The sequence below is a fragment of the Camelus dromedarius genome, chromosome 16, assembly GCF_036321535.1.
Source record: "Camelus dromedarius isolate mCamDro1 chromosome 16, mCamDro1.pat, whole genome shotgun sequence".
NCBI lineage: Eukaryota > Metazoa > Chordata > Mammalia > Artiodactyla > Camelidae > Camelus > Camelus dromedarius.
In genome coordinates, this window is record NC_087451.1 from 36,506,519 (window position 1) to 36,531,531 (window position 25,013).

General features: G+C 39.4%; 1 protein-coding gene across 2 annotated transcripts in view; it reads right to left on the reverse strand.

Annotated features, from left to right (window-relative positions):
• Positions 1-25,013, reverse strand: part of MAP2K6 (mitogen-activated protein kinase kinase 6) — a 123,291-nt gene that overhangs the window by 25,307 nt on the left and 72,971 nt on the right. For both annotated transcript variants that reach the window (XM_010975956.3, XM_064495608.1), the window contains 8 exons: positions 24,094-24,160; positions 14,862-14,910; positions 14,162-14,275; positions 5,536-5,655; positions 4,613-4,729; positions 3,897-3,948; positions 1,614-1,741; positions 654-731 (listed from right to left, as the gene is read on the reverse strand). In XM_010975956.3, coding sequence (XP_010974258.2) covers positions 654-731; positions 1,614-1,741; positions 3,897-3,948; positions 4,613-4,729; positions 5,536-5,655; positions 14,162-14,275; positions 14,862-14,910; positions 24,094-24,160 — 725 coding nt within the window. The remainder of the gene's footprint in view (positions 1-653; positions 732-1,613; positions 1,742-3,896; positions 3,949-4,612; positions 4,730-5,535; positions 5,656-14,161; positions 14,276-14,861; positions 14,911-24,093; positions 24,161-25,013) is intronic.

A 25,013-nucleotide genomic window follows, 5' to 3' on the forward strand; every position in this document is an offset into this window, starting at 1 on the left:
CATGGGATTTAATCAGCTGCTGTGCCTGGGAAGAAGCCAGGACCACAGTGGGTAATTCCAGACCTTGGTGATACACTGAAAATTTATGATCACCAAAGTTACAAATCAGGCACTAGCTGTATACCTTTAGGGCTGTGCCTGAGGAAATTACCCTGTTCGTTATTACGTGTTTTGGCTATACCTGTACTCAACAGCCAAGACTTCTGTCATAACCGTACTCTGGGAAACTGAGCCTGTGTCCTGGTAACAAAGCTCTATCCAGGTCCACACACATCAGCACTCTTTGAATAGCTTAAGCTTCGGCATGCCTTGATTAGAATAGTTTAATTTTAAACTATAAAGAAAACTGTCATGGAACAGTATAGTCAGATCCTCTCATTTTATAGATGAGGACAGTAAGACAGTCCATGGGACTCCATCAGTTACTCAAGGGTACACAACTACTCAGAAGCAAAATAAAGAGAATTGGGTTTTGCCTAGTCCCAGTTCACTATTTCTGCTGCACCACATTGCAAACAATTGCCACTCCAAATCTCCTGCTGTCTCAGACAAGCTTTTAGAGTGTTTGCCTCTTGGTCTCCAAGTCCACCCCATTCCAGCTTCGTATCCAGAACACCCCAACACCCAGGTCCACAATGATGATCATACGTTACCATGGTGATGCCTAGACTCCAAATGTCAGATTTCACACTGTATCCCTTCTGGTTGAGCTCTGGGTTTATTCTCTCAGGCTGAAAAGTAGACAGAAAAAGACAACTGAGATAACACTCTTGATTCAGTGAAGTCTCAGGTGGAGAGGTGGCACCAGCTGCCAAGTGAGTTGTTGTAAGCTGTTAGCTATGCCTCCCAGGCCAAGAAGACTTGCTAACCACAGTAAACATCAGCATCTCCACGGGGTGTTCCTCATTCTCCATGCACCTTTTCTTGGAGACAGTAATGGATCAAAGTCCCCCTCACATTTCAAAAGCAACTTCAATTTTGCCTTAAGAAGAAACATGGCACACATGATAAAGCTACTCTGCCAGCCTAGGATTTTCCTTGTTTAAAACTCCAACAGTCTGGAACTCAGTAGAAAGAATCAACAAGAATCACTGGGCTACTGTCAGGTGTGAATAGACCTCAGCAACTTTTAGCTAAACGTTGTTCAACTCCAAGCACAAGTCCATTTCCAAACAGACTATTTACAGTCGAAGTCCCTTAAGTTGAATAAAATCCCAAGGTCTCTGCTCATGGCAGTCAATCTTCACAGCTGTGAGGTTCCCTAGGGACTAACGTGACTCGTTTGGGGAACTTAAATTCTTTTCTCTGTTCTGTTCTCAACAAACAAGGTAGCACTCCCCTGCAGCTCAGTGTGGGAATTTGTCTGGGCTCTATGTATTACTTACTTGTTTTTTTCAAATAATATACCCCTTGATCTAATTTTTAAGAAAAATATATGAAGCAAGGGACTAAGGATTTCAGACAGGAAATATTTAACAAAAAAGAAGGTGCAGACTATTTCTTGCCTCCGAGGCACATTTCAGTTTTCCCTCCATGTCCATCTTTTTCCTATTTCCTAGCACCATTTGTCAAAGGTTGCATTCTCAGACACCACCTCCAGCTGCCATACTTACAGCCATGTACGGTTTGCATCCTGCGTCAATGGTTTTAGCGACAGAGTCGACAAGGTAGCCGCTGATTCCAAAATCGCACATCTTCACTTGGCCCAAGGTGTTGATCAGCACATTGGAAGGCTTGACATCTGTAAGGGAGAACAGTCAGGAGCCCATGGTCTTAGCTGCCTTGAAGATTCACCTCTCTACCACCAGGGGGCCTGAAATATCCATTTCTCCTTTTCCTTCCTTTCCCCACCAGACATAGCGCAAAAGGAACTTCCATCTCTGATTCACAATTACAAACCTCTTACTGTTTTCATCTTGATTTTCTACTTCATGTTTTGTCCTTGTAGGATTGCAAGCCCATCAATGGAAAAACCTGTATCCTCTAATTTGTCATCTTCATTGACCCCATACATGTAGTAAGAACTTCAAAATTTATTAGTGAGTCAAACGCCAAGTTCCACGGGCAGATAGTCTCTATTATATTTGGTGAATAAGTTCTAGAGATCTGCAGTCCAACACTGTCCCTAATGAATAATACTAATATCGTACCCTTAAAAACTTGTTATGAGGGCAGAGTTCATGTTAAGTGTTCTTATGACAATAAAACAATTTTTTAAAAAGAACCGTTCATAATGATCTATGGCACATTTAGTGGAATGAAAGGGCAGACTGTAACATAACAATATACCAAATATGATCAAAGCAACCAATTTTGATTGGTATTTCTGCGAGTGTGTCAGAGGTCACAAGGTGTAACTTATCATAAACCTAGATATTCCAGACAGTGAGGCAGGTCACAGAACATACATGTGGATAAAGAGGTTTTAGTCTCTAGTTCTTTAAATGAAACCATCAGTCTGGAAAGATATAACACACCCCCAAGTGGATGAACCACTGTTCCCTCTGACTAACGGATTAGAAATCACAGTTAATTTTTTCCCTCATGACACTTTTCACAAAGGACAAGTAATCAAAAGGAGAAAAGCTATTCTAAAACTTTAAAAACTATCCCTTTTAATTTTTCCCTTAAACTGAATGGCAGATATACAGATTTCATTTTATTATTTTTTATACTTTATAAACATTCTCTACTATGAATGAAACATTTAATACTGTTGAAATAAGCCCTTAAAAATCAGTTCCACATTTGTGAGTAATCCACATTCTCCTTCCTATCTGGATTCCTTCCCATTTTCTTCTCCTCTTCCTCCTTCATATTTTTCCCATTTTTAATAGTAACAATTACTACTAATAATAACAATCATAATAGACATGCTTTTTGAGGCACCTTACATTATTTTCAGGCTCAGAGAGTGTAAGAATTATCAAATCACAATACCCTATTAGCTATCAGTTCATTCCATAGATTTTTTTTTCAGAGACCTGATTTAACATATCTCTTCCAAGAAGCTTTCCTTGACTCTAGTCACCCACGGCTAATCATTTCCTTGTCTTGTATTCTACCTATACTATTTCCACAGTTGGCACTTTCATATTTCTAATGTCGTTTTTTTCCTCATGTGTTTCTTGTGTATTTGTCTTATTTCCCTGTCAGGAATCCCTATGTAGTATTTTGATAAGAATATATTTTCTTCTCAGATAACCTGTCAGGGTATCTATTACACTGTTGTGTAAATATAGTGCTATATAAACACAGTGCTGTATAAATGCTGAAAAATGAGTATAAAGAATAAATGGATGGATGAAGGCACGGAAGAAAGATGGAAGAATGGATATGTGGGTGGATGGATGGGTGGATGGATGAAGAGATAACAGGTCAATAGAAAGGGAGAACAGGAAGGAGGGAGAGGAGGAAGAGAGATATATACCAGTGTTTTCATCTTATCCTGACTCCTGCTGTCTGAAAGAGCTGTGCTTTATACCAGAACTTTTCACACCTCAGTGTACACAACAGTTACCTGGGGGACTTGTTAAAATGCAGATTCTGATTCAGTTGGTCTTGGGACACACGATTCTGCTTGTCTAACAAGCTCCCAGGTGATAGCCAGTACAACATGAATTTTCATCCTACTCTCTGAAGTTCTCAGTGGGTAATCCCACAGCTTTGCTTCATAACAGGTATTTTATATTCAGTGTAGGTCTATTATAAAGCCCACATTTTCTGGTGTCCTCAGACAAGATAAAGAACGGCTGCTTACATGATTTGCTATCCAGTCCCAACCCCTCAGTTCTCTTGTCTGACTCAATTCCAGACATTGGAGGAGAAAACAGAACTCAGGTAAAAGAAATGAACTTTATAAAAGGAACAGCCAAGGCAACTCCGTGGATGCTTACCTCGATGAATGACAGAGAGCTTACTGTGTAAATGTTCTAATGCTTTTACAATCTGCAAGAGAAACACAAGATAGGTTTATTTCCCCCGTCACTGGAAAGAAACTGAATGTTAAGTATATCCAGGTTTATTATCCCTGGCTTAAGGTCACAAGGTGAGGTATTTTCTCAAAAAAAGGTGTTCCTATCCAAGAAAGAACACAGAAAGTCATACAAACTGGACTCCTCCCAACAGAGAGGACAATATCCCATAGCAAAGAGCAAGTCTCACTCATACATCTTATTTCTCATGTGGTCTCCAGTGTTTTTTCTCTCTACCCTCCTGAGCCTCAGCAGCCATGAAGGGAGCAGCCCTTCATTCCATTTCATTTTCTTCTGCTTCTTCCTAAGCCTGTTAGTCCTAAGAAAACATTTAAATATCTACAAGAGAAAATCAAAATAAACTAATATCAGAATGTAGACGCCAGGAATGTGATCATAGCAAATGAATGTAATGCTGAGAAGCACTTTAACTGAGAGTTTTCCAAATCGAGTCAGTTGTAGAATCTTCTACATAACGTTCAGAAAGAAAAGTATTCATTTATCCTTCCACAGATGCACGCATGCATTCAACAGACATGTACTGGATGGGAGCTATGGTCCAAGTAATGAGGGTATAAGGACACATAAGGCCTGGACTCCTCACATTCTCCTTGGAGTAGGGTTCATGATGTACTCACAGAAACTGCTATTTTCCCTAAGATGTCCTCTGGAATTGTTTGGCCTTTATCGATCACTTGTTTGTAGAATTTGTCTAGGGATGTATCCATGAGCTCCATGCAGATCCAGACATCACCCTAGAAATCAGTTGGTTCAGAGATGGTTAGAAAGGATGGAAAGAGGTAAAGAGGAAGCAGTTAACATCTGTCAGGAAGAAGTGACCATTTCTTGCTTGATTTTTGGGAGTAAATGTACAGTTCCCCTCAAGATCCCCAAGGAATTTATAAACAGGCAAGATTATCTCCAAAGAGCAAGCTAGCAAACAACCAAGCAGAACTTACATGTGATCACCCAACTCCTTAATATAAAACTAGGATCTAAATACTAACAACTGCAGGCAGTGGAGTCCCAGAAATCCAGGCCTTTACTGTTACTGCCCTCTGGGAGTTCAGTCCAGATACCTACTCTATGTCTGACTTCCCACACTGACCACTGGCAATAGTTTATCCCAAGTCTGGTTTTAAGAGGGAGGTGAAGCATGAGAAAGTGAAAAGCAGAGGTAGATGTAGCGCCATAGGGTACACAAGGCTACCTGAAGCTCAGCAAGGGACCCAAAGACCAGAGTATTTTGGATTTTAAGGAGTCTATCCGAATCAGTGTACAAACAATTGATAGAGAAACCAATCTGCCAAAATAGGCAAACCAAAACAGAAAGCAGAAAGGGAGCCTCAGCATCTTAATAAGGCTAAATACATTTGAAAACACCGTGGTCTCAAGCCAGCTTTGCACCAGTGTGTGTCATCATTTCACAAGCAGGAAGCTCTCTACAGAAGGCATGCTAAAGAAGAAAGAGCACCGGGACTGTGTACGGCCTGTATGTGATCAGGGAAGCTTCTCTGTAAGTTATCGCTCTCCTTGGACTCTGAAGGGAAGCATCACCTACCTCACGGAAGAGTGCGCCGTAAAAGGTGACCGTAAAAGGACAGTCCACAGTCCTCATGGAAATATCCAGATCCATCAGTAGCCTTTTCTGCTCCTGGCTATTTACTGTGGCCCGGATCCGCTGAAGAGGAATGCATGGAAAGTGTATGGTTACTGCTCTGAGGATGAGCCCATTAATAAGGCATGGACCTTACAGATCTTGAAAATAGTACCACCATTCACAGCACAACTTCTAGTAACAACCTTTCAAATATCTACACTAAGTGATTAGCTATTTGTAACCAACTAAGGAAGAATATTATTCATCTGATTTCCCGAATAATCCCCAGTAAGAAGCAAATTGATAATGTATTTTGGAGGGTATGCAAATGTTTGGGAATGACTTTCCAAGTTACAAAAGCAGTCCGATTTATTATGTGGGTTTAGCTCAAACAGACCAGAGTGCTAATTGCTTTCTGGCTGATTTGGGGTCCTATAGAAAAAGCGAAAGCCCCTCTTTGTGAACAAGTAAGAATGTTTGGACTACATAGCAACTGTCAGAGAACTGATACAGGAAAGGAAAGAGAAAGAATCAAACAAATGGAGAAACCATTCATTCCTGTCCCAGCGCTTCTGAGGAGAAACCTGTCACACCAGCAAATGTAGCCTTACAGAAACATGATCATGTCGTTAAATGATGGGACAATATAATATCCCTAGGCTTTCACATTTTTTGCCTACTTAGGAAAAAGTTTGCAGAAGAACAAACTGAAAAATCTACATAGTAAGGGGAAGGTATTTCCATTCTCGGAAAACAAAGGAATCCAAGTAACCTGACCATCCACGTTCCTAACAATGGCCTAACTATATTAATTCATCTGGAGATGGGCATTCTCCAAGGTTCTTCCAACATCTACTCAAGAAATATGGTTCCGGGAGAAGATGGCGGAGTAGAAGGACGCTCGCAGGTCACCCTCTCCCACAAATACACCAAGACCCACATCTACAGACCGACTCAGCCAACCAGAGCACCTGTGGAACTCCGACAGAACATCGCCCTCTTCAAAAGATAAAGACACCAAAAATCTGGTAGGAGAAAAGGAAAAAAAAAAGAACAAAAGGCAAAGCAGCGCGGGACGGGTCCCGCGGGGAGGGAGCGGCCAAGGAGGACTGGTGCTCGCTCGTTGGGTCTCCCCTCTCCAACTGAGAGGCCAGCGGGACGGAGGGGGAGCCTCCGAGGCTCGGATCTGTACAGAGCAGCCCTTGACTAACAGAACTAAGTTAAACGGGCACACAGCGTCCCCCCAACACCCAGCCTGAGACGCGGGCCGGCAGCCGCGGGCAGGGCCAGGCTGCACAAGCCGGGCGGAGGACGGGGGCGGCTGCACGGAGGCAGCCCCGGGGGAACGCAAGGGGCTGCGCGCCGTGGCTGTGGGTGCACAGGGCAGAACAACCTGGGCCCTCCATAAAACAGCAAGGTTGATGTGCTCTCGGGGAAAGGGTGCACACCCCCATCTCTGAAAACCCGCGGAAAGTTTTCGGGGGAAGAGAGGCGGGGCTCAGGCGCAGCCGCCATGTCCTCCGCGCTTAGCACTCAGGCGGGGGCGGGGGCGAAACCTGCATCCGCACGGAAGGGCTTAGCAGCCTCAAAGGCCAGACTGAGACTGGCCTGCAGCCCGGGGCAGATAGGATCCTTCCATCCTGGTCCCTCAGAGAACTTGCTCCACAAAGACAAACAAGGAGCTGGGTTTTGGCTCGGAGCAGGGACAGGGCTGTCCATCGGTCTTCCTCGAGCCCACCCGCGGAGCACCGACCAGGGCGGAGCGCGCAGCCGCACAGAGCAGCGGAGCTACCGGCGGCGGCGCAGGTAGAGTGTGAGCGGCCCCCCGCCTTTCGGGCAGGAACACAGCCCCTGACAGAGGTGCTGGGAGGGGGCACGACCCGCCCTCCTACCCGGCCAGTCTGCAACATCTGACTGCGGCATCCGGAGGGGCAGCGACCCGCCCGCCCACAGCAGAGGAGAGCTGCACCTGACCCAGTGTTAGGAGGAGGTGCGATCTGCTTGCCGACAGGTGCTGGGAGCAGCACAGAAGAGGGCGCCAACGGAGGGCCTCTGAAAACAGCAAGCTGAGCTTCCAAAACAGGACAAAGACAGAAAGACTTCACATTAAAAGCACACAGACTCCAGGAGAACACCGACAAACCCCCCCCCCCTTTTTTTTTTAAATCTGTTTTTACCTGTTCTATTTTCTATTACTCTCTTAATCTTTACTTCTTAATTCATTTCTATTTCTCTTGGGTTTTGATGTCCTGCTATTGATTAGACACAGGTTTCAAATACATCTATTCATCTCCCACCCCCCTTTTTTTGTAAAGGTTTCAAAAGGACGTCTCAATACTCAATACCGACTAATACTCTGCTTCAACTCACTCTTCTATTATTCATTATACACTGTTTTCAAACCCTCTTTCTCCCTTCTTTTAAAATTCTTTCTCTCTCTTATTTTTTTCTCTTTTTTTCCTAAGTTCTATTCCTAAATAGGCATCAGATAGATAAAATCCTTAAGGACCAAAATAAACAACTGATACTCCATAAACCACAGTGCCAAAGAGGTATGAGCAAGATGAAGAAGCAGAAAAACCTTTCCCAATTAAAAGAACAAGAGAAATCCCCTGAAAGAAAGATCAACGAAATAGACATCGATAGCCTACTAGATCAAGATTTCAAAAAAGGAGTGATCGAATTGCTGAAGGAATTAAAAGAGATAGTGTTTAGAGATATAAAATATGTCAAAAATGAAATTGAAGCTATAAAGAAGAGCCAAGTAGAATGGGTAAACTCATTGACAGAGATGAGGAATGATCTAATAGCTGTGCAAAGCCGACTAGATAATGCAGAGGAACGAATTAGTGATCTAGAAGACAGGGCAATAGAAAGCATCCATTCAGAAGAACTACAAGAGAAGCAAATAAAAAATAATGAAAATAGCATAAGGGACCTATGGGATAATATCAAGCTTCCCAATCTTCGCATAATAGGGGTCCCAGAAGGAGAAGAAAGATCAAAGGGGATTGAAAAGGTTTTTGAAGAAATCATGACTGAAAACTTCCCAAACTTAAAGAAGGAATCAGATATCCAAGTACAGGAAGCTCACAGGGTTCCAAACAGGAAGAACCCAAATAGACCCACACCAAGACATACCATAATCAAGGTGGCCAGAGTCAAGGATAAAGAAATGATTCTAAAGGCAGCAAGAGAAAAGCAAAGAGTAAGTTACAAGGGAACCCCCATAAGGCTCTCAGCTGATTTCTCTACACAAACACTACAGGCCAGAAGGGAGTGGCAAGATATATTCAAAGCCCTGAATGAAAAAAAGATGCAGCCTAGGATCCTTTATCCAGCAAGGCTATCCTTGAGGATAGAAGGAGAAATAAAGAGTTTCACAGACAAAAAAAAAGCTGCAGGAGTTTAGCAACACTAAACCCATGCTAAAAGAAATATTGAAAGGGCTATTCTAAATAGAAAAGCAGCAGGATGCTACAGAAATGAGAAACACACAACTGGAAAGGTGATAACTCATGAATTACAAATAAAGTAAACATGAAATTATAAAAGAAGACATACAAATCACTGAGAGTGGGAGAGGGAGGCAGGGAAATATAGAATATTTTTTTCTTTCTTTTTAAAATTTTTTTAACAGTAGGATGGGTTTGAGATCATGTTACTATCAGTTTAATAAAAACAGTTATAGTAATGGGTTGATAGATTTACAAAAAAGGGTAACCACAAGCCAAAAATTTACAAAGGAGTCACAAAAATTAAATAAAATCCATGAAAATACAAAGGAAAATTACCAAACCACAAAAGGAAGAAGAAAGGAACAAAGAGGATATACCAATTCAACTGCAAAGATAAGTTCAAAATGGCAATAAACACACATCTATCATTAATTACTGTAAATGTTAATGGACTAAATGCTCCAGTCAAAAGACACAGAGCAGCAGACTGGATAATAAAGCAAGAACCTTCAATATGCTGCATACAAGAGACCCACTTTAGGGAGAAGGACACATATAGATTGAGAGTGAAAGGATGGAAAAGGATATTCCATGCAAATGGAAAAGCCAAAAAAGCAGGTGTTGCAGTACTGATTTCAGACAAAATAGACTTTAAAACAAAGGCCATAAAGAAAGATAAAGAAGGACATTTTATAATGATTAAAGGAGTGATACAAGATGAGGATATTACACTCGTTAATATATATACACCCAATATAGGAGCACCTAAGTACATACAAGAATTACTAACAGAGATAAAGGGGGATATTGATGGGAATACAATCATAGTTGGAGATTTTAACACTGCATTAACATCACTAGACAGATCTTCCAGACAGAAAATAAACAAGGCAACAGAGAAATTAAATACTACAATAGAAAAACTAGATTTGGTGGATATTTTCAGAACATTACACCCCCAAAAAATAGGATATACATTCTTTTCAAGTGCACATGGAACATCTTCCAGGATCGATCATGTACTTGGGCACAAAAGAAACCTCAACAATTTTAAGAAGATAGAAATTATCTCAAGCATCTTTACTGACCACAATGCCATGAAACTGGAAATCAACAACAGAGAAACATAGGAGAAAAAAAGGAAAGCATGGAGATTAAACAATATGTTATTGAAAAACCAATGGGTCAATGAGGAAATCAAAGCTGAAATTAAAAAATACCTTGAGACAAATGATAATGAAAGCACAACCACTCAAAACCTATGGGACACAGCAAAGGCAGTGCTAAGAGGGAAGTTTATAGCGATACAGGCCTTCCTCAAAAAAGAAGAACAATCTCAAATAAACAACTTAACCCACCACCTGAATGAATTAGAAAAAGAAGAACAAAAAGCCCCAAAAAGCAGCAGAAGGAATGAAATAATAAAGATCAGAGAGGAATTAAATACAATAGAGATTAACAAGACCATAGAAAAAAATCAACCAAACCAAAAGCTGGTTTTTTGAAAAAGTAAATAAAATCGACAAACCTCTGGCCAAACTCACAAAGAAGAAAAAAGAGAGAGCACAAATTAGCAAAATAAGAAAGGAAAATGGAGAAATTACAAAAAACAAAATAGAAATACAGAATATCATACGAGAATATTATGAAAAACTATATGGAACCAAACTGGATAACCTAGAGGAGATGGACAAGTTCCTGGCAACATACTGTCCACCAAAACTGAATCAAGAAGAATCTGAACACTTGAACAATCCGATCACTAGAAAGGAAATAGAAATAGCAATTAAAAACCTCCCTACAAATAAAAGTCCAGGACCGGACGGCTTCACCGGGGAATTCTACCAAACATACAAAGAGGAACTCATACCAGTCCTTCTCAAACTCTTCCAGACGATTGAAAAGGAGGGAATACTCCCAAACTCATTCTATGAAGCCACCATCACCCGGATACCAAAACCAGGCAAAGACACTACAAAAAAAGAGAATTATAGGCCAATATCACTGATGAACATAGACGCCAAAATCCTCACCAAAATTTTAGCAAATAGAATCCAGCAACACATAAAAAAGATTATACATCATGACCAAGTGGGGTTCATCCCAGGGACACAAGGCTGGTTCAACATATGCAAATCAATCAGTGTAATACATCACATCAACAAGAGAAAGGACAAAAACCACATGATCATCTCAATCGATGCAGAAAAAGCATTTGATAAAATTCAACACCCATTTATGATAAAAACTCTCGCCAAAGTGGGTATAGAGGGAACATATCTCAACATCATAAAAGCTATATATGACAAACCTACAGCCAGCATAGTACTCAACAGTGAAAAACTCAAAAGCTTCCCACTAAAATCTGGGACAAGACAAGGATGCCCACTATCACCACTCCTATTCAACATAGTCCTGGAAGTCCTAGCCACAGCAGTCAGGCAAGAGAAAGAAATAAAAGGGATCCAAATTGGAAAAGAAGAGGTAAAAGTGTCATTATATGCTGATGACATGTTACCATATATAGAAAACCCTAAAAGGTCCACACAAAAGCTACTAGAGCTGATTGAAGAATTCAGCAAGGTAGCAGGTTACAAAATTAACGTTCAAAAATCAGTTGCATTTCTTTACACTAACGATAAATCAACAGAAGAAGAAAGTAAAGAAACAATCCCCTTTAAAATAGCACCCAAAGTAATAAAATATCTGGGAATAAATCTAACTAAGGAGGTGAAAGAATTATACACAGAAAACTATAAACCATTGATGAAGGAAATTAAAGAAGACTTTAAAAAATGGAAAGATATTCCATGCTCTTGGATTGGAAGAATCAATATTGTTAAAATGGTCACACTGCCCAAGGCAATCTACAGATTTAATGCAATCCCTATCCAATTACCCAGGACATATTTCACAGAACTAGAACAAATCATAATAAAATTCATATGGAACCATCAAAGACCTAGAATTGCCAAAGCATTACTGAAGAGAAAGAAAGAGGCTGGAGGAATAACTCTCCCAGACTTCAGACAATACTATAGAGCTACAGTCATCAAGACAGCATGGTATTGGTACCAAAACAGACATATAGACCAATGGAACAGAATAGAGAGCCCAGAAATGAACCCACAAACTTTTGGTCAACTCATCTTTGACAAAGGAGGCAAGAATACACATTGGAATAAAGACAGTCTCTTCAGCAAATGGTGTTGGGAAAACTGGACAGCAGCATGTAAAACAATGAAGCTAGAACACTCCCTTACACCATATACAAAAATCAACTCAAAATGGATCAAAGACTTAAACATAAGACAAGATACAATAAACCTCCTAGAGGAAAACATAGGCAAAACATTATCTGACATACATTTCAAAAATCTTCTCCTAGTAGAAATAAAAGCAAGAATAAACAAATGGGACCTAATGAAACTTAAAAGCTTCTGCACAGCAAAGGAAACCAGAAATAAAACAAGAAGAAAACCTACGGAATGGGAGAAAATTTTTGCAAGTGAAACCGACAAAGGCTTGATCTCCAGAATATATAAGCAGCTCATACGACTCAATAAGAAAAAAATAAACAACCCAATCCAAAAATGGGCAGAAGACTTAAACAAGCAATTCTCCAAGGAAGACATACAAATGATCAAAAAGCACATGAAAAAAATGCTCAATATCACTAATTATCAGAGAAATGCAAATCAAAACTACAATGAGGTATCACCTCACACCAGTCAGAATGGCCGTCATTCAAAAATCCACAAATGACAAATGCTGGAGAGGCTTTGGAGAAAGGGGAACCCTCCTACACTGCTGGTGGGAATGCAGTTTGGTGCAGCCACTATGGAAAACAGTGTGGAGATTCCTCAAAAGACTAGGAATAGACTTACCATATGACCCAGGAATCCCACTCCTGGGCTTGTATCCAGAAGGAAATCTACTTCAGGATGACACCTGCACCCCAATGTTCATAGCAGCACTATTTACAATAGCCAAAACATGGAAACAGCCTAAATGTCCATCAACAGGTGACTGGATAAAGAAGAGGTGGTATATTTATACAATGGAATACTACTCAGCCATAAAAACCGACAACATAATGCCATTTGCAGCAACATGGATGCTCCTGGAGAATGTCATTCTAAGTGAAGTAAGCCAGAAAGAGAAAGAAAAATACCATATGAGATCGCTCATATGTGGAATCTAAAAAACAAAACCAAAAACAAACAAACAAACAAAAACAAAGCGTAAATACAGGACAGAAATAGACTCACAGACAGAGAATACAGACTTGTGGTTACCAGGGGGGTGGAGGGTGGGAAGGGATAGACTGGGATTTCAAAATTGTAGAATAGACTACACTGTATAGCACAGGGAAATATACACAAAATGTTATGATAACTCACAGAGAAAAAAATGTGACAATGAGTGTGTATATGTCCATGAATGAGTGAAGAATTGTGCTGAACACTGGAATTTGACACAACATTGTAAAATGATTATAAATCAATAAAAAATGTTAAAAAAATAAAAAAATTTAAAAATTTAAAAAAAGAAATATGCAATGATTCTAAATTTTTTTGTAGCTCAAAAACTATGCAAATTTGCTCAAGATAATTTAATCCTCTCATTTTCCACAAATAGAGACAATTTTCTCCCTCAATTCTGGTTTCCTGATTTTCAGGGACAATTTTTTAAAAGCAACAGAATAAACATTAAAAGAGATTTAGATACAAAAAAACAAATGCAATATTTGAGCTTTTGTTTGGATTCTGATTTGAAAAACCAAACAGCAACTTAGAAATAATCAAGGTCATTTTAACTTGGACCTGGTATCATATGACCTTAAGGAAGTACTGCTAATTCTTTTATGTGTGATGATGACATGGTGGCTGCATAAAAAATTAAAAGGAGAGGGTCAGGTGTATCAGTTTAAAGAAAAAATACATGCAACTCATACCAGGGAAGCATTTTTCAAATATTTGGAGGGAAACAGTGTTCCCTACAAATAAGCTTTTCCATTTCATCCCATCAAAGACTGTTTTGCTTGTATGAAAAGAGCTGATGTGCAGTTGAGACGGACGAAGGTATACTGCACAGAATAGAAAACGTCTGGGGAGTGTGGACGCTACCTTCACCGCCATGATCTGCCCGCTGGGCACGTGCCGCATCTTCTCCACCACCCCGTAGGCACCTCGCCCCAGTTCCACTATGGGCTCCAGGTCATCCGCCTTCACCTCAAAGTTCTGTCAGAGAGACAAGTAATAATGCAATGCGAAAAAGGGGAATAAGCTGGACATAGACCACCTCGTCCTCTCTCTGGCTTCTCCCAGCGTTATAAGGGTCGTTTCTAGTTCTGATCTAGAAGCTTTCCAAGCCGCCACCGAAAGCAAGATGTGCTGGGAGATGTTTAGGCTCCCACAGTGTGCCCCCTGCTTGTCACAGGCAGTGCGGAGATCCATCTCCAACTCAGATTCCAGACTGCTTCGTGAAAGCTATCTAGACATGCGGTTCTTTGGCCCTGCCCCCTTAATTACATGTGTAATCCATTTGCTGACTGGTGGTAACCAGATCTGTGCTTGGACTTTGAAGAATGCACCTCAAAGAGAACCATCTACTCTCCTCAAATACCTTCCATTAGGACCACAATAGCCTGATTTCAATTCAACACTCAAAATAGCAGGCGCTCCACAGACCTCTTCCGTTTAAATTCAGGCTTTATTGACCCACCCCGTGACAGCATGTTACGGAAAACACAATTTTCTTTGGCCAGTCGGAAAGTGTACACATGAAATGGTCAAGATATTAACTGGCAGACATGATTTTTCTCACCTGATTTCCAATAGAAATGCAAGCTTTGGAGTCTAAATCTCGAGGTGGCCTAAAAAGGAGAAGAAGGAGAAAAAAAAAAACATGAGCCATTTAGTCAGATATGACCTTCCCCAAGCATATGCAACTGGAGAAATTTTTCCTTAGGAATAAGGTGAAAGCTCATAAGTAAAATAAAGCAGCATAAAGGTTTAATAGTGTGGAATTTGGAATAAAATACATTTGCACTTAAATCACTTAATCTCTGAGCTTTCATTTCTTCTTTAATACGAGGATATTAGTATGCTATCTCATGGAGTAGGAGAGTATTAAATGAGATATTCTCAGTAAAATGTGCAGCAGAATGCCTGACATGCAGTAAATATTCAATACATAAGAGTCATAACTATATATATGTATAGTTATGTGGATAATTATACTATTCTAGTAAGCCCCAGTATAATTACATTCTTATAAGTAAGTATAAGTACTAAACTATTCTTTCATCCAAGAGCACCCACATGCCCCATTATCCCACCACTTTTTCCACAAGTGTTTTTTTTTAAAAAGAAACAATATTGTTCTGTTAACTCATACAATTCACAGATCATAGGAATTCCAAACGTACCTAATCCTGCCTTTATAGGAAAAAAAGGGTCCAGACAGGTGAAGTGACTTGCCCAAGGTCACAACTAACCCAGATGTCCGGATTTTCATGTCTGAATACTTTCTGTCCTACCAGGCTGGCTAACCTAGTTGGGATATTTCTTCCATACACAGTGTACATACTCCCCAGGGGTCATGTCAGCAGCTAGAGGTCTGCTGCTTTTGTGTCTCCATAAAAGAGAGCCCACAGTCCCCTTGTGTGTACTTATTTCTACTACTTCATTGCTACCTCGGTTGATAACCATCCACTGAAGAGAACGATGTTTAGCTTTGGCTGTGCACCTAAGTAGGAGCCTAGAGGAGCATTTTCTTCAAATAAATACACCAAAAGCATCATGAATAAAGTAGTGAACGCCAAGAAACAGCAAACAAGATATACATAATAAACAATATGCTCAAACAAATAAGACAACTGGAAGCTAAGACAAAAGAATCTCGATGCTGCCTGAACAAGGGTGACCAAAGAAGGTTTTGGAAACGCAGGTCTCCCTAAGGGGATGTTCCAGGCCAGAATTGTCTCTAGGAGAATACAAGGAAAAATGAAAGGAACAGCAAAAAAAAATCCTTGGCACATGACAATTTTCCCAACCCTAATGTATTTTAATTCTACCCCTTCTGCTGAAACTAACTAAATAAATAAAATAAGGAAAAGGTAGGAATATAAACACAGATATACACTTGAATCTAAGGTTTTAATGGCAACCCTCCCTCACTTCAAAATCCCTTTCAAATGTATAGAATACCTAAAATAAAGTTTTCCTACACTAATTTAAAACCAGGACTGGCAGAGATGTTTTTACGTATCTTGTGTTTCTGAGCAGGGAATCTTTCTTCAGAAACACTTTCCAAAGGAATTAAGTTTCTAAAAATCTAATTTCTCACTCTTAAAACCTCGAAAACTGTTTTTTTGTAGTTGTCACAATTTGTTTGTACTAATTACAATGGAACTTTGAAATAAAGACAAACATTACTTGAAACATGTGACTAATATAAACAGTCAAAAACCTTTTGCAATTGTTCAGACACTAAAGCAACAGAAAAGGTCACTAGTTATTTGGCGCTACCTCCCTCCGTGTCCTTGCCATTCAATGAGAGTTTTGAGTAAAAACTCTTCCAGGTCTAATATTCTAGTATTCATACCAGGGCTCTGCAAATTACAGTTTATGACCCAGCTAACAATGAACTTTACACGTTTAAAGGGTTGTAAAAAAAAAACAAAGAATCTCCAACAGAGGCCACTGTGGTCTGGGTAGCTCAAAATATTTACTCTCTGATATTTTGCAAAAAAGTTTGCTGACTCTAGCTTTATGCGAACCTTGCATTATATCTCTACCTAATAGGAGGGTTTCATGCCATTTTCCAGAATGAGAAAAATGAAACCCAGAAAAGTTCAGCGATATGCTGAAGCCATCCATACAGTCCTCAACAGAGCTGAAAATAAAACTCACATCAGCCAAGGCTCAGTCTTTAGCTAAGAGAAGGGAGTCTATGGTGAAGTTTGGGCTAAGTGTGTTACCTGCATCTCATATAATTAAAACACACACACACACAAACACACACACACACACACACACACACACACCCATGAGTGCCATTATTCCCATGTTCCAAATGAAAAACTGGTTTAGAGTTTAACTAACTTGCTCCCAAGTGGTGAAGCCATGATTCCAGTCCAAGTCTGACTGAATCCAAGGAACCTGCCCCCGACACCCAGGCCTCCTCTAATGAAAATGATCAGTCCACCCAAGCCTGAGGACTTCAGGCTCGTGGAGTCTGCCAAAAGCATCAAATGATGGGGCCAAGACTGACAGCTCGGACTGAATTAGTTGACACTGCGTTCTGTCCAGGGCTGGGCATATTAGTTTGCCTGGGGCACCGAGTCCCTACAGGAGGTTTAAACTGTGGGTGGACATTCTCTGTTGATTATTCAATGTTTTAGTCCTCTGGGGAGAGAACCAAACGTATTACGAAATTCCTAACCCTGGAAGGCCAAAGGTATTCCAAAGGTCACACCTACTATTAGATTTTTACATAAACAACCAGCTTTGGTTTATTAAAATACTTACTTATTTACAGTTCTACATGAGTAATGCGTTTACCGGTTGCTGTTACAATTATCATCCATCTACAACAACAAGGTTAATAACAGTGTTTACTTATAACCTAATAATATTTACTAGGCATCTCCTTGGGCCAGATACTGTGCTAGCCCCTTTACAGAAAATATCTTCTTTAATTTTCACAACTCTTAGAGGATATTATCTCTATTATAATGTGAGGAGCTGACATTGAAACAGACAAAATAATGTCAGCACATTCAAAGAGATGGTGACTAGAACCCAGATCCATGTCAGGAAGTCCTCTCACCTGCAGGAGTGGAAGACCCTACCTCTCATTTCAGAGCCGTGGCATTCAGCTGCCGTCCCTGGCAATCTGATGGTGTGACTCAGAGCTCATGCTGGAGAGCTGGAGGGCCCTGAGTTTGCATGCCAGCTCTTCCACTTATTAAGTGAAGTAATAATAACAACACTTAGTGCTGCCTTCATTGAGAAATTACACTGGAACAGGCACTAGGCTAGACACTTCAGAGACTCTGACATCTAATCCTCATAGCAACCACTTTGGTGTTTATTCCCATTTTTCATAAGGGGAAACGAAGGCTTAGTAGGGTTAGGTAAGCTGCCTAAGATATTCACCTGGTGAACTTCAGATCCCAAGTGTGAACCTAGGCATTCTGGCACCAGTGCTGAACTCTGTGCTCAACTGCTCTGAGCAAGGTATCTGACCCTTGTACATGTCTGTCTTCTCATTTATGAAAAGTGAGAGTAAGAACAACCGCCTTTTGAGTTTCTTGTGAGGATTAAATAAGACTGACTAGCAGAGACTTGATTTAGAATTAGTGAGTGCCAATCAAGTGAGGGGCAGCCCAGAAATCTCAAAGACACATTGGCATCAGTTACCCAAAGAAAGAACTCAAGCAAAGGGACCACACACAGCACTAAAAAGAATGGGGCTCTGTCCCAGTCTGTTTATTTTTGTGTAGTCCAGCAGAAGGCAGCAGGGTATAAACGGTAAGAATCACCAAGCCAACCTCAAAAACTTGCCAAGAAAAACTCAAAATGTGGAAGCTTCTTCCACAAATTTAAGCCTCAGTATAATAATAATAATAATAATATTAATATTAATAATAAGCCTCTCCATGAGCTAATGTGGCATAGTTTACAATAATGAAGTGACCCTGGCTTCACACTATGAAACAGAAAAGTTTATTCCAGGTTTATTCTACTACATGAGGGAAAGACAACAAGGAAACTACTTTTAATCTTTGCAAAGATTTTTATTCACTGTGTTTATACCAAGGAAGGATTTATGGTAGTTTTCAAACATTCATAAAAAACAGAATATTCATATAAAGTAGAAGAAGGTGAAGACTAGCAAATGTTAAAGGGGAGGAATGTAAGACAACTAAGAGGTGGATATAAAAATATATCCTATTCATAGCAGCACTATTTACAATAGCCAAAACATGGAAGCAACCTAAATGTCCATCAACAGATGACTGGATAAAGAAGTTTCGGTATATCTATACAATGGAATACTACTCAGCCATCAAAAAGATAAAATAATGCCATTTGCAGCAACACGGATGGACCTAGAGATCATCATTCTAAATGAAGTAAGCCAGATAGAGAAAGAAAAATACCATATGATAGCACTTATACGTGGAATCTAAAAAAAAAAAAAGGACACTGAACTCATCTGCAGAACAGAAACAGACTCCCAGACATAGTAAACAATTTTATGGTTACTAAGGAAAGGGGGTGGGAAGGGATAAATTTGGGAGTTTGAGATTTATAAATGTTAGCCACTATATATAAAAGTAGATTTTAAAAAACATTTCTTCTGTATAGCACAGGGAACTATGTTCAATATCTTGTAATAACGTTTAATGAAAAAAATATGAAAACAAATATATATATGTATATGCATGACTGGGACATTGTGCTGTACACCAGAAATTGATACATTGTAACTGACTGTACTTCAGTAAAAAAAAGAATTAATAAAAGTGATAGCATAAAATATATATATATATATATATATATATATATATATATCCTAAAGGAAATAATAAAGATAAGAGCACAAATCAATAAAGTTGAAAACAGGAAAATAAGGAAAACAGTTGAACCATTTTAAAAAATCCATAAAATTGATAAACCTCTAGCAAGACTAATAGATTAAGAAGGGAGACGATGCAAAGTGTCAATATCAGCAAAAAAAAAAAAAAAAAAAAAAAAGAAGGGGGCTATCACAACATATCCTGCAGCCATTAAAAGAATAATTAGGAAATACTATGAACAACTTTACTTTCATAAATTCAACAACTTAGAAGAAATGTACCAATCCCTTAAAAACCAAACTTACCATACTTAGCTATAATAAGATAGATCATCTGAATTGTCCTGTAACTATTAAAATGAATTTGTAATTTAGAAACTATAGAAAAAGGAACATACAAGCTCATTTTGTTTCACTGGAGAATTTTAGCAAACATTAAAAAAAAAAAAAAAGAATTGCATGTATGTAATCATTATGTTGAATATCTAAAACTAATATAATGATTTACGTCAATTATAGCTCAAATTTTTTCAAAGAATTATCACTTATCTTACACAATGTCTACCAGAAAAATAGAAGAATGTATTCCTAACAACTCATTTTATAAAGCCAGCATTACCTTAATATCAAAACCAGAACATAACAGCACACACAAACACACACACACACAAACCCTACTACAGACCAACATCTGTCATGAACTTAAGACAAAAATATTCAACATTTTAGCAGATCAAATCAAACAATGTGTAAAAAGCAATATACCACAAGCAAGTGGGATTTATGTTGGGGTATGCAAGGCTAGTTCAATATTTTAAAAATCAGTATAATTCACATCAGCAAAGAAGGACAAAGAAAAATCTATAATCACATTAACTGATGCACAAAAAAAGCACTCAACAAAATTCAATATACATTCATAATAAAAACTCTGAGTACACTACGATGAGAGAGGAACTTCTTCAAACTCACACACAACATCTACAAAGACCTAACTAACACCACGGTTTAATGGTGAAAGATTAAATGCTTTCCCACTATGCTGGGGAGCAAAGCAGGGTTGCCTGCTCTCACCAATCTTATTCAACATAGTGCTGAACATCCTTGCCACTGAAATAAGGTAAAATAAAAGTTAAAAAAATAATAGGAAAGAAAGAAAGAAAACTTTCTCTTTTTGCAGAAGGTATGACTGTCTACTCAGAAAACTCTAAGGAATCTACATTAAAAGTTCCTAGAACTAATAATTGGGTTTAGTAAGGTCACAGGAGACACAGTCTACAGAAATCAACCACATTTCTAAATACTGACAATGAACAAATGGAAATCAAAATCAAAAGTGGAATACAATTTGAATTGCTTCTGAAAAAGAAAATACGTGTGAATCTTAACAAAGCCTAATGTAGAGAATCTGTATGATGAAAACTATAAAATCATGATGGAAGAAATCAAAGAAAATCTAAATACTTGGAAAAATCTACCACATCCATGGACTGAATGATTCTGTGTAGTAAAGATGCCAGTTCTCCCTCAGTTGATCTAGAGGTTAAACACAATTCCTATCAAAAATCTCAGCAAGTTTATTTGTAGTTATAGATAAAATTATCCTAAAGCTAATATGAAAAGAGGATGGCCCTAGAATAACCAAAATAGTTCTGAAAAAGAAGAATGAAGTGGGAGGAATCACTTTTCCCAATGTTAAGGCTTACTACATAGCTGCAGGTATCAAGACAGTGTGATACTGGACAGACACACAGATCAACAGAACAGAATAGAGAACCCATAAATAGATCCAAACAAACATGCCCAGTTAGTATGTGAGAAAGGAGCAAAAGCAATTCAGTGGAGGAGGGAGAGCCTTTTCAGCAAAAGGCATTAGAGCAATTAGAAATCCATTGGCAAAAAAAATAAAGCCCAACCTAAACCTCACACCTTGTACAAAAATTAAACTCAAAATGTATCATAGACTTAAACCTAAAATGTAAAATTATAAATCTTCTAAAAAAGAACATCAGAGAAAATTTACATGACCCAGGACTAAGCAAAGGGTTCTTAAACTTGTCACCAAAAACATAATCCGTAAGAGTTAAAACTGATCGACTGGACTTCATCAAAGTAGAGAGACAAAAAGACCCATTACAGACTGGGAGACAGTGTTCTTGAATCACATATCTGACAAACTCTTTTGTGTTTTGGATATATGAAGAACTCTCAAAACTCAACATCAAAAAAAAAAAAATCTGATTAGATAATAGGCAAAGAAGTGCACAGACGTTTCACCAAAGAAGATATGTGCATGGAAAATAAACACCAAAAGTATTCAACATCAGTAGCCATTAGAGAAATGAAAATTAAAACAGCAATGATATATCACCACACATCTGCCAGAGTGGCTAAAATGAAAAACAGTGGTAACGTTGACAGGGATGCAGAGACACCGTGTCATTCATACATTTTTGGTAAGACTATAACATGGTACAATCACCCTGGAAAATATTTGGCAGTTCTTTCAAAACTAAAAAATGAACTTACCATATAACCCAGGAATTGCACCACTGGACTTATATCCCAGAGAAATGAAGACATTTTTATGCAAAAACTTACACATGAATGTTCACGGCAGCTTTACTCATATAACAGCCCCAAACTGGAAACTACTCGTATTTCCTTCAAAGGCTAAAGGGTTTAACACATAACACACGTTATATCCATACCATGGAATGGTATTCAGCAGTAACACAGAATGAACCGTGGGTATATGCAATAACTTGAACGAACCCCAAGGAAATTATGCTGAATGGAAGAGGCCAATCTCCAAAAGGAGATGCATGATCTCATGTACATGACAATCATGAAGTAACAAAATGGATGAACAGATTAGTGATTGCCAGGAATTAGGGACCCCAGGGATGAGGGGTGAGTGGTAGGTGCGGCTCTAATGGAGTAATAGGAAAGAGTCATGTGGTGCTCTACAGTTGAGTATCTTGACTGTGGTTGTAGTTATACAAGGCTACACATGTGATAAAATTGTATAGAGCTACACGCACATACACACGCACAAAATGAGTGCTTATAGTGCTGGTGAAATCTGAACAATCTAGTTTGCACCAATGCCACTTTCTTGATTTTGATATGATTGTGGAGTTGTGTAAGACGTTAACATTGAGAAGGAGGACACGAGCCAGGGAAAGGGTACGTGGGATTTTTTTCTGTATATTTCTTTGCAACCTCCTATGAGTCTACATTTATTTCAAAATAAAGTTTTAAAAGTGTACCCCAATAGAGTCCTGTATAGGGATTTGATCCTAAGCTCCCGAGAAACCAATCAGAGAGAAAAAGTTATTAATTAGACAGTTCATAGGTCCAAGGGAAGAAAAAGCAATCAGAGGGACCAAAGAAAAAAAAAATTTGGTAGCAGAGACTGAAAGAACTTTCTCCTGCAGATCCTTTTGAAAGGATGAAAGGAACAGACTCACTTGAATTTGGCTCCTTGAGCTACAGTCCAAGGCCCTGATGAGTAGCCCTCCCCTCTGCTCTGTCCTCCGAGGTTCTTCAGTGGACAGTGTGTTTATATGGTTGCCTGGGAGGCAATGGCCAATGGTCTCAGCAAAGTCATGCATGACATGATCATATTTACTAGCACATTCCAACACCAGGGGGTGCACTTTCTGATAGAAATGAATCACAGTTAAGGTCAAAAAATCTCCACAAAAGGAGGCACTTTTTTCATAGATGAGTAAAAGCCTTAAAAATTCAGGCTTCCATTGGGATAGCCTCTCTTTGTACTTGACCTGCCTTTGTAGTGCCCCTTGGAATTTCTATTCCCCCATGCAGATGCTTTGATAGGTGGTCATAGCCCCAGCCAGGCAGGAAATACCCTCCCACCTTACAGAGAGACAAGGAAACAAGAAGGAGGCTCAGGGAGAGGGTACCCTGCTTTACCAGGACTTGAGCTCACTTAGGGATTTGATCCAGAGGCTCAGCTAAAAAAGGAGTGTTCCATTACCTCATTTTGCCTTCTGTTTATATGGGACAGGATTTAGGAGTCAGGATGCTAAGTCCTCACCATATACCATCTTTCCACCTCAACCCAAATTTTATAGTAGTGGCTCTCGGGGATTTATTTGTTTGCTCAGATCTACATGGAAAAGGCAAAAAGTCTATATCCATGGACTTTTCTGGATTTACATGGATCCCCATCTGCTAAACACGTTTGTAGAATTTTTAACCAACCAATAATATGAGACACTGAGTTAAAAGCTACCCATTCCATGTAGACTAACTGAGTATGATTTTTCTTTTCAAGTCTCAGAGCAGTGAGTACATGGCTTCCCCCTTTAAAGTGCTCTCCTTTCTAACAACTATTTCCGTAGTCAAGATACCGCTCACCAGTCCAAAACTGAATTCCCATTCCCTGGAAATCCGTAAAGCTCAACGTGTTTGGATTAAGATAATGATGCTGCCAACTTACGTGGAACTGGTCTGAGGTTGTTCAAATGCTTCCTTTGGAATTTTAAGGCCAGGATTTCGCTTCTTGCCTACAGGGAAAGATGGAAGGAAAAAGTTAAGGTCTCATAGCATAAGAGCAGGGGCAGAGACTGAAGCAGGGAAAAGGACGGCCCTGGGAACGCAGGTCTCATTTCCCCATTCAGAACTCCACTTCCTACCCAGGACGTCCATGAGCGACAAGCATCCAATCACCAGGCTGAGCAGAGCTTCCCAAACACAGAGTGTGGTCACGAATGAGGTTTTTCACCAGTCCAGGGTGAAATATCAGTGTAAGAATGCCAATTCTTTTTACCCAGGAAGACCTGCCCTTTTCTCCCTGCTGGGAGTTTGACATTCCAGCCTCTTTTTTCCTTTATTATACACAACAATGGTGATGGTAGATGATGTTGGTTATAGTTTTTTTTTTTCTTTTTAATGCCAGTCAGATGTAATCATGCTTATCTCAGTATACTACTACATTCTAAGTTGATCTGCAATTGGCTGATAGACTTAACCATGCAGGTGGAATGAAAAACACTTTCCCACTGCTCTGCCCTGCCCATTGTCAACCACCTGCCATAAGCTGAAACACCTAGGAGAGGGATAGAATAATGTTTGTTTATGTTTACCCTGTTCAGAAAAGCATTAAGATAACAGATGGACTCATGCAAGGAGGCTGTCACTTCTTTGGGGGCCAGATGGGAACGTAACTGATGTGTTCACCCTCCTGGGCTGAAACCACAAGAGAGCTTGGCTCAGATACTTTTGTTGATGAGTTAAAAAGAACAGACTGAGAAATGGCAGCTCAAGAAGTGATCAGAGAAACCAGTCTTGTAAGGGCCTGAGATTTTCCTCACCTAAAGAGATCTGTGTCCCTTCACACTTGGCATGAGAAAGCAAAGA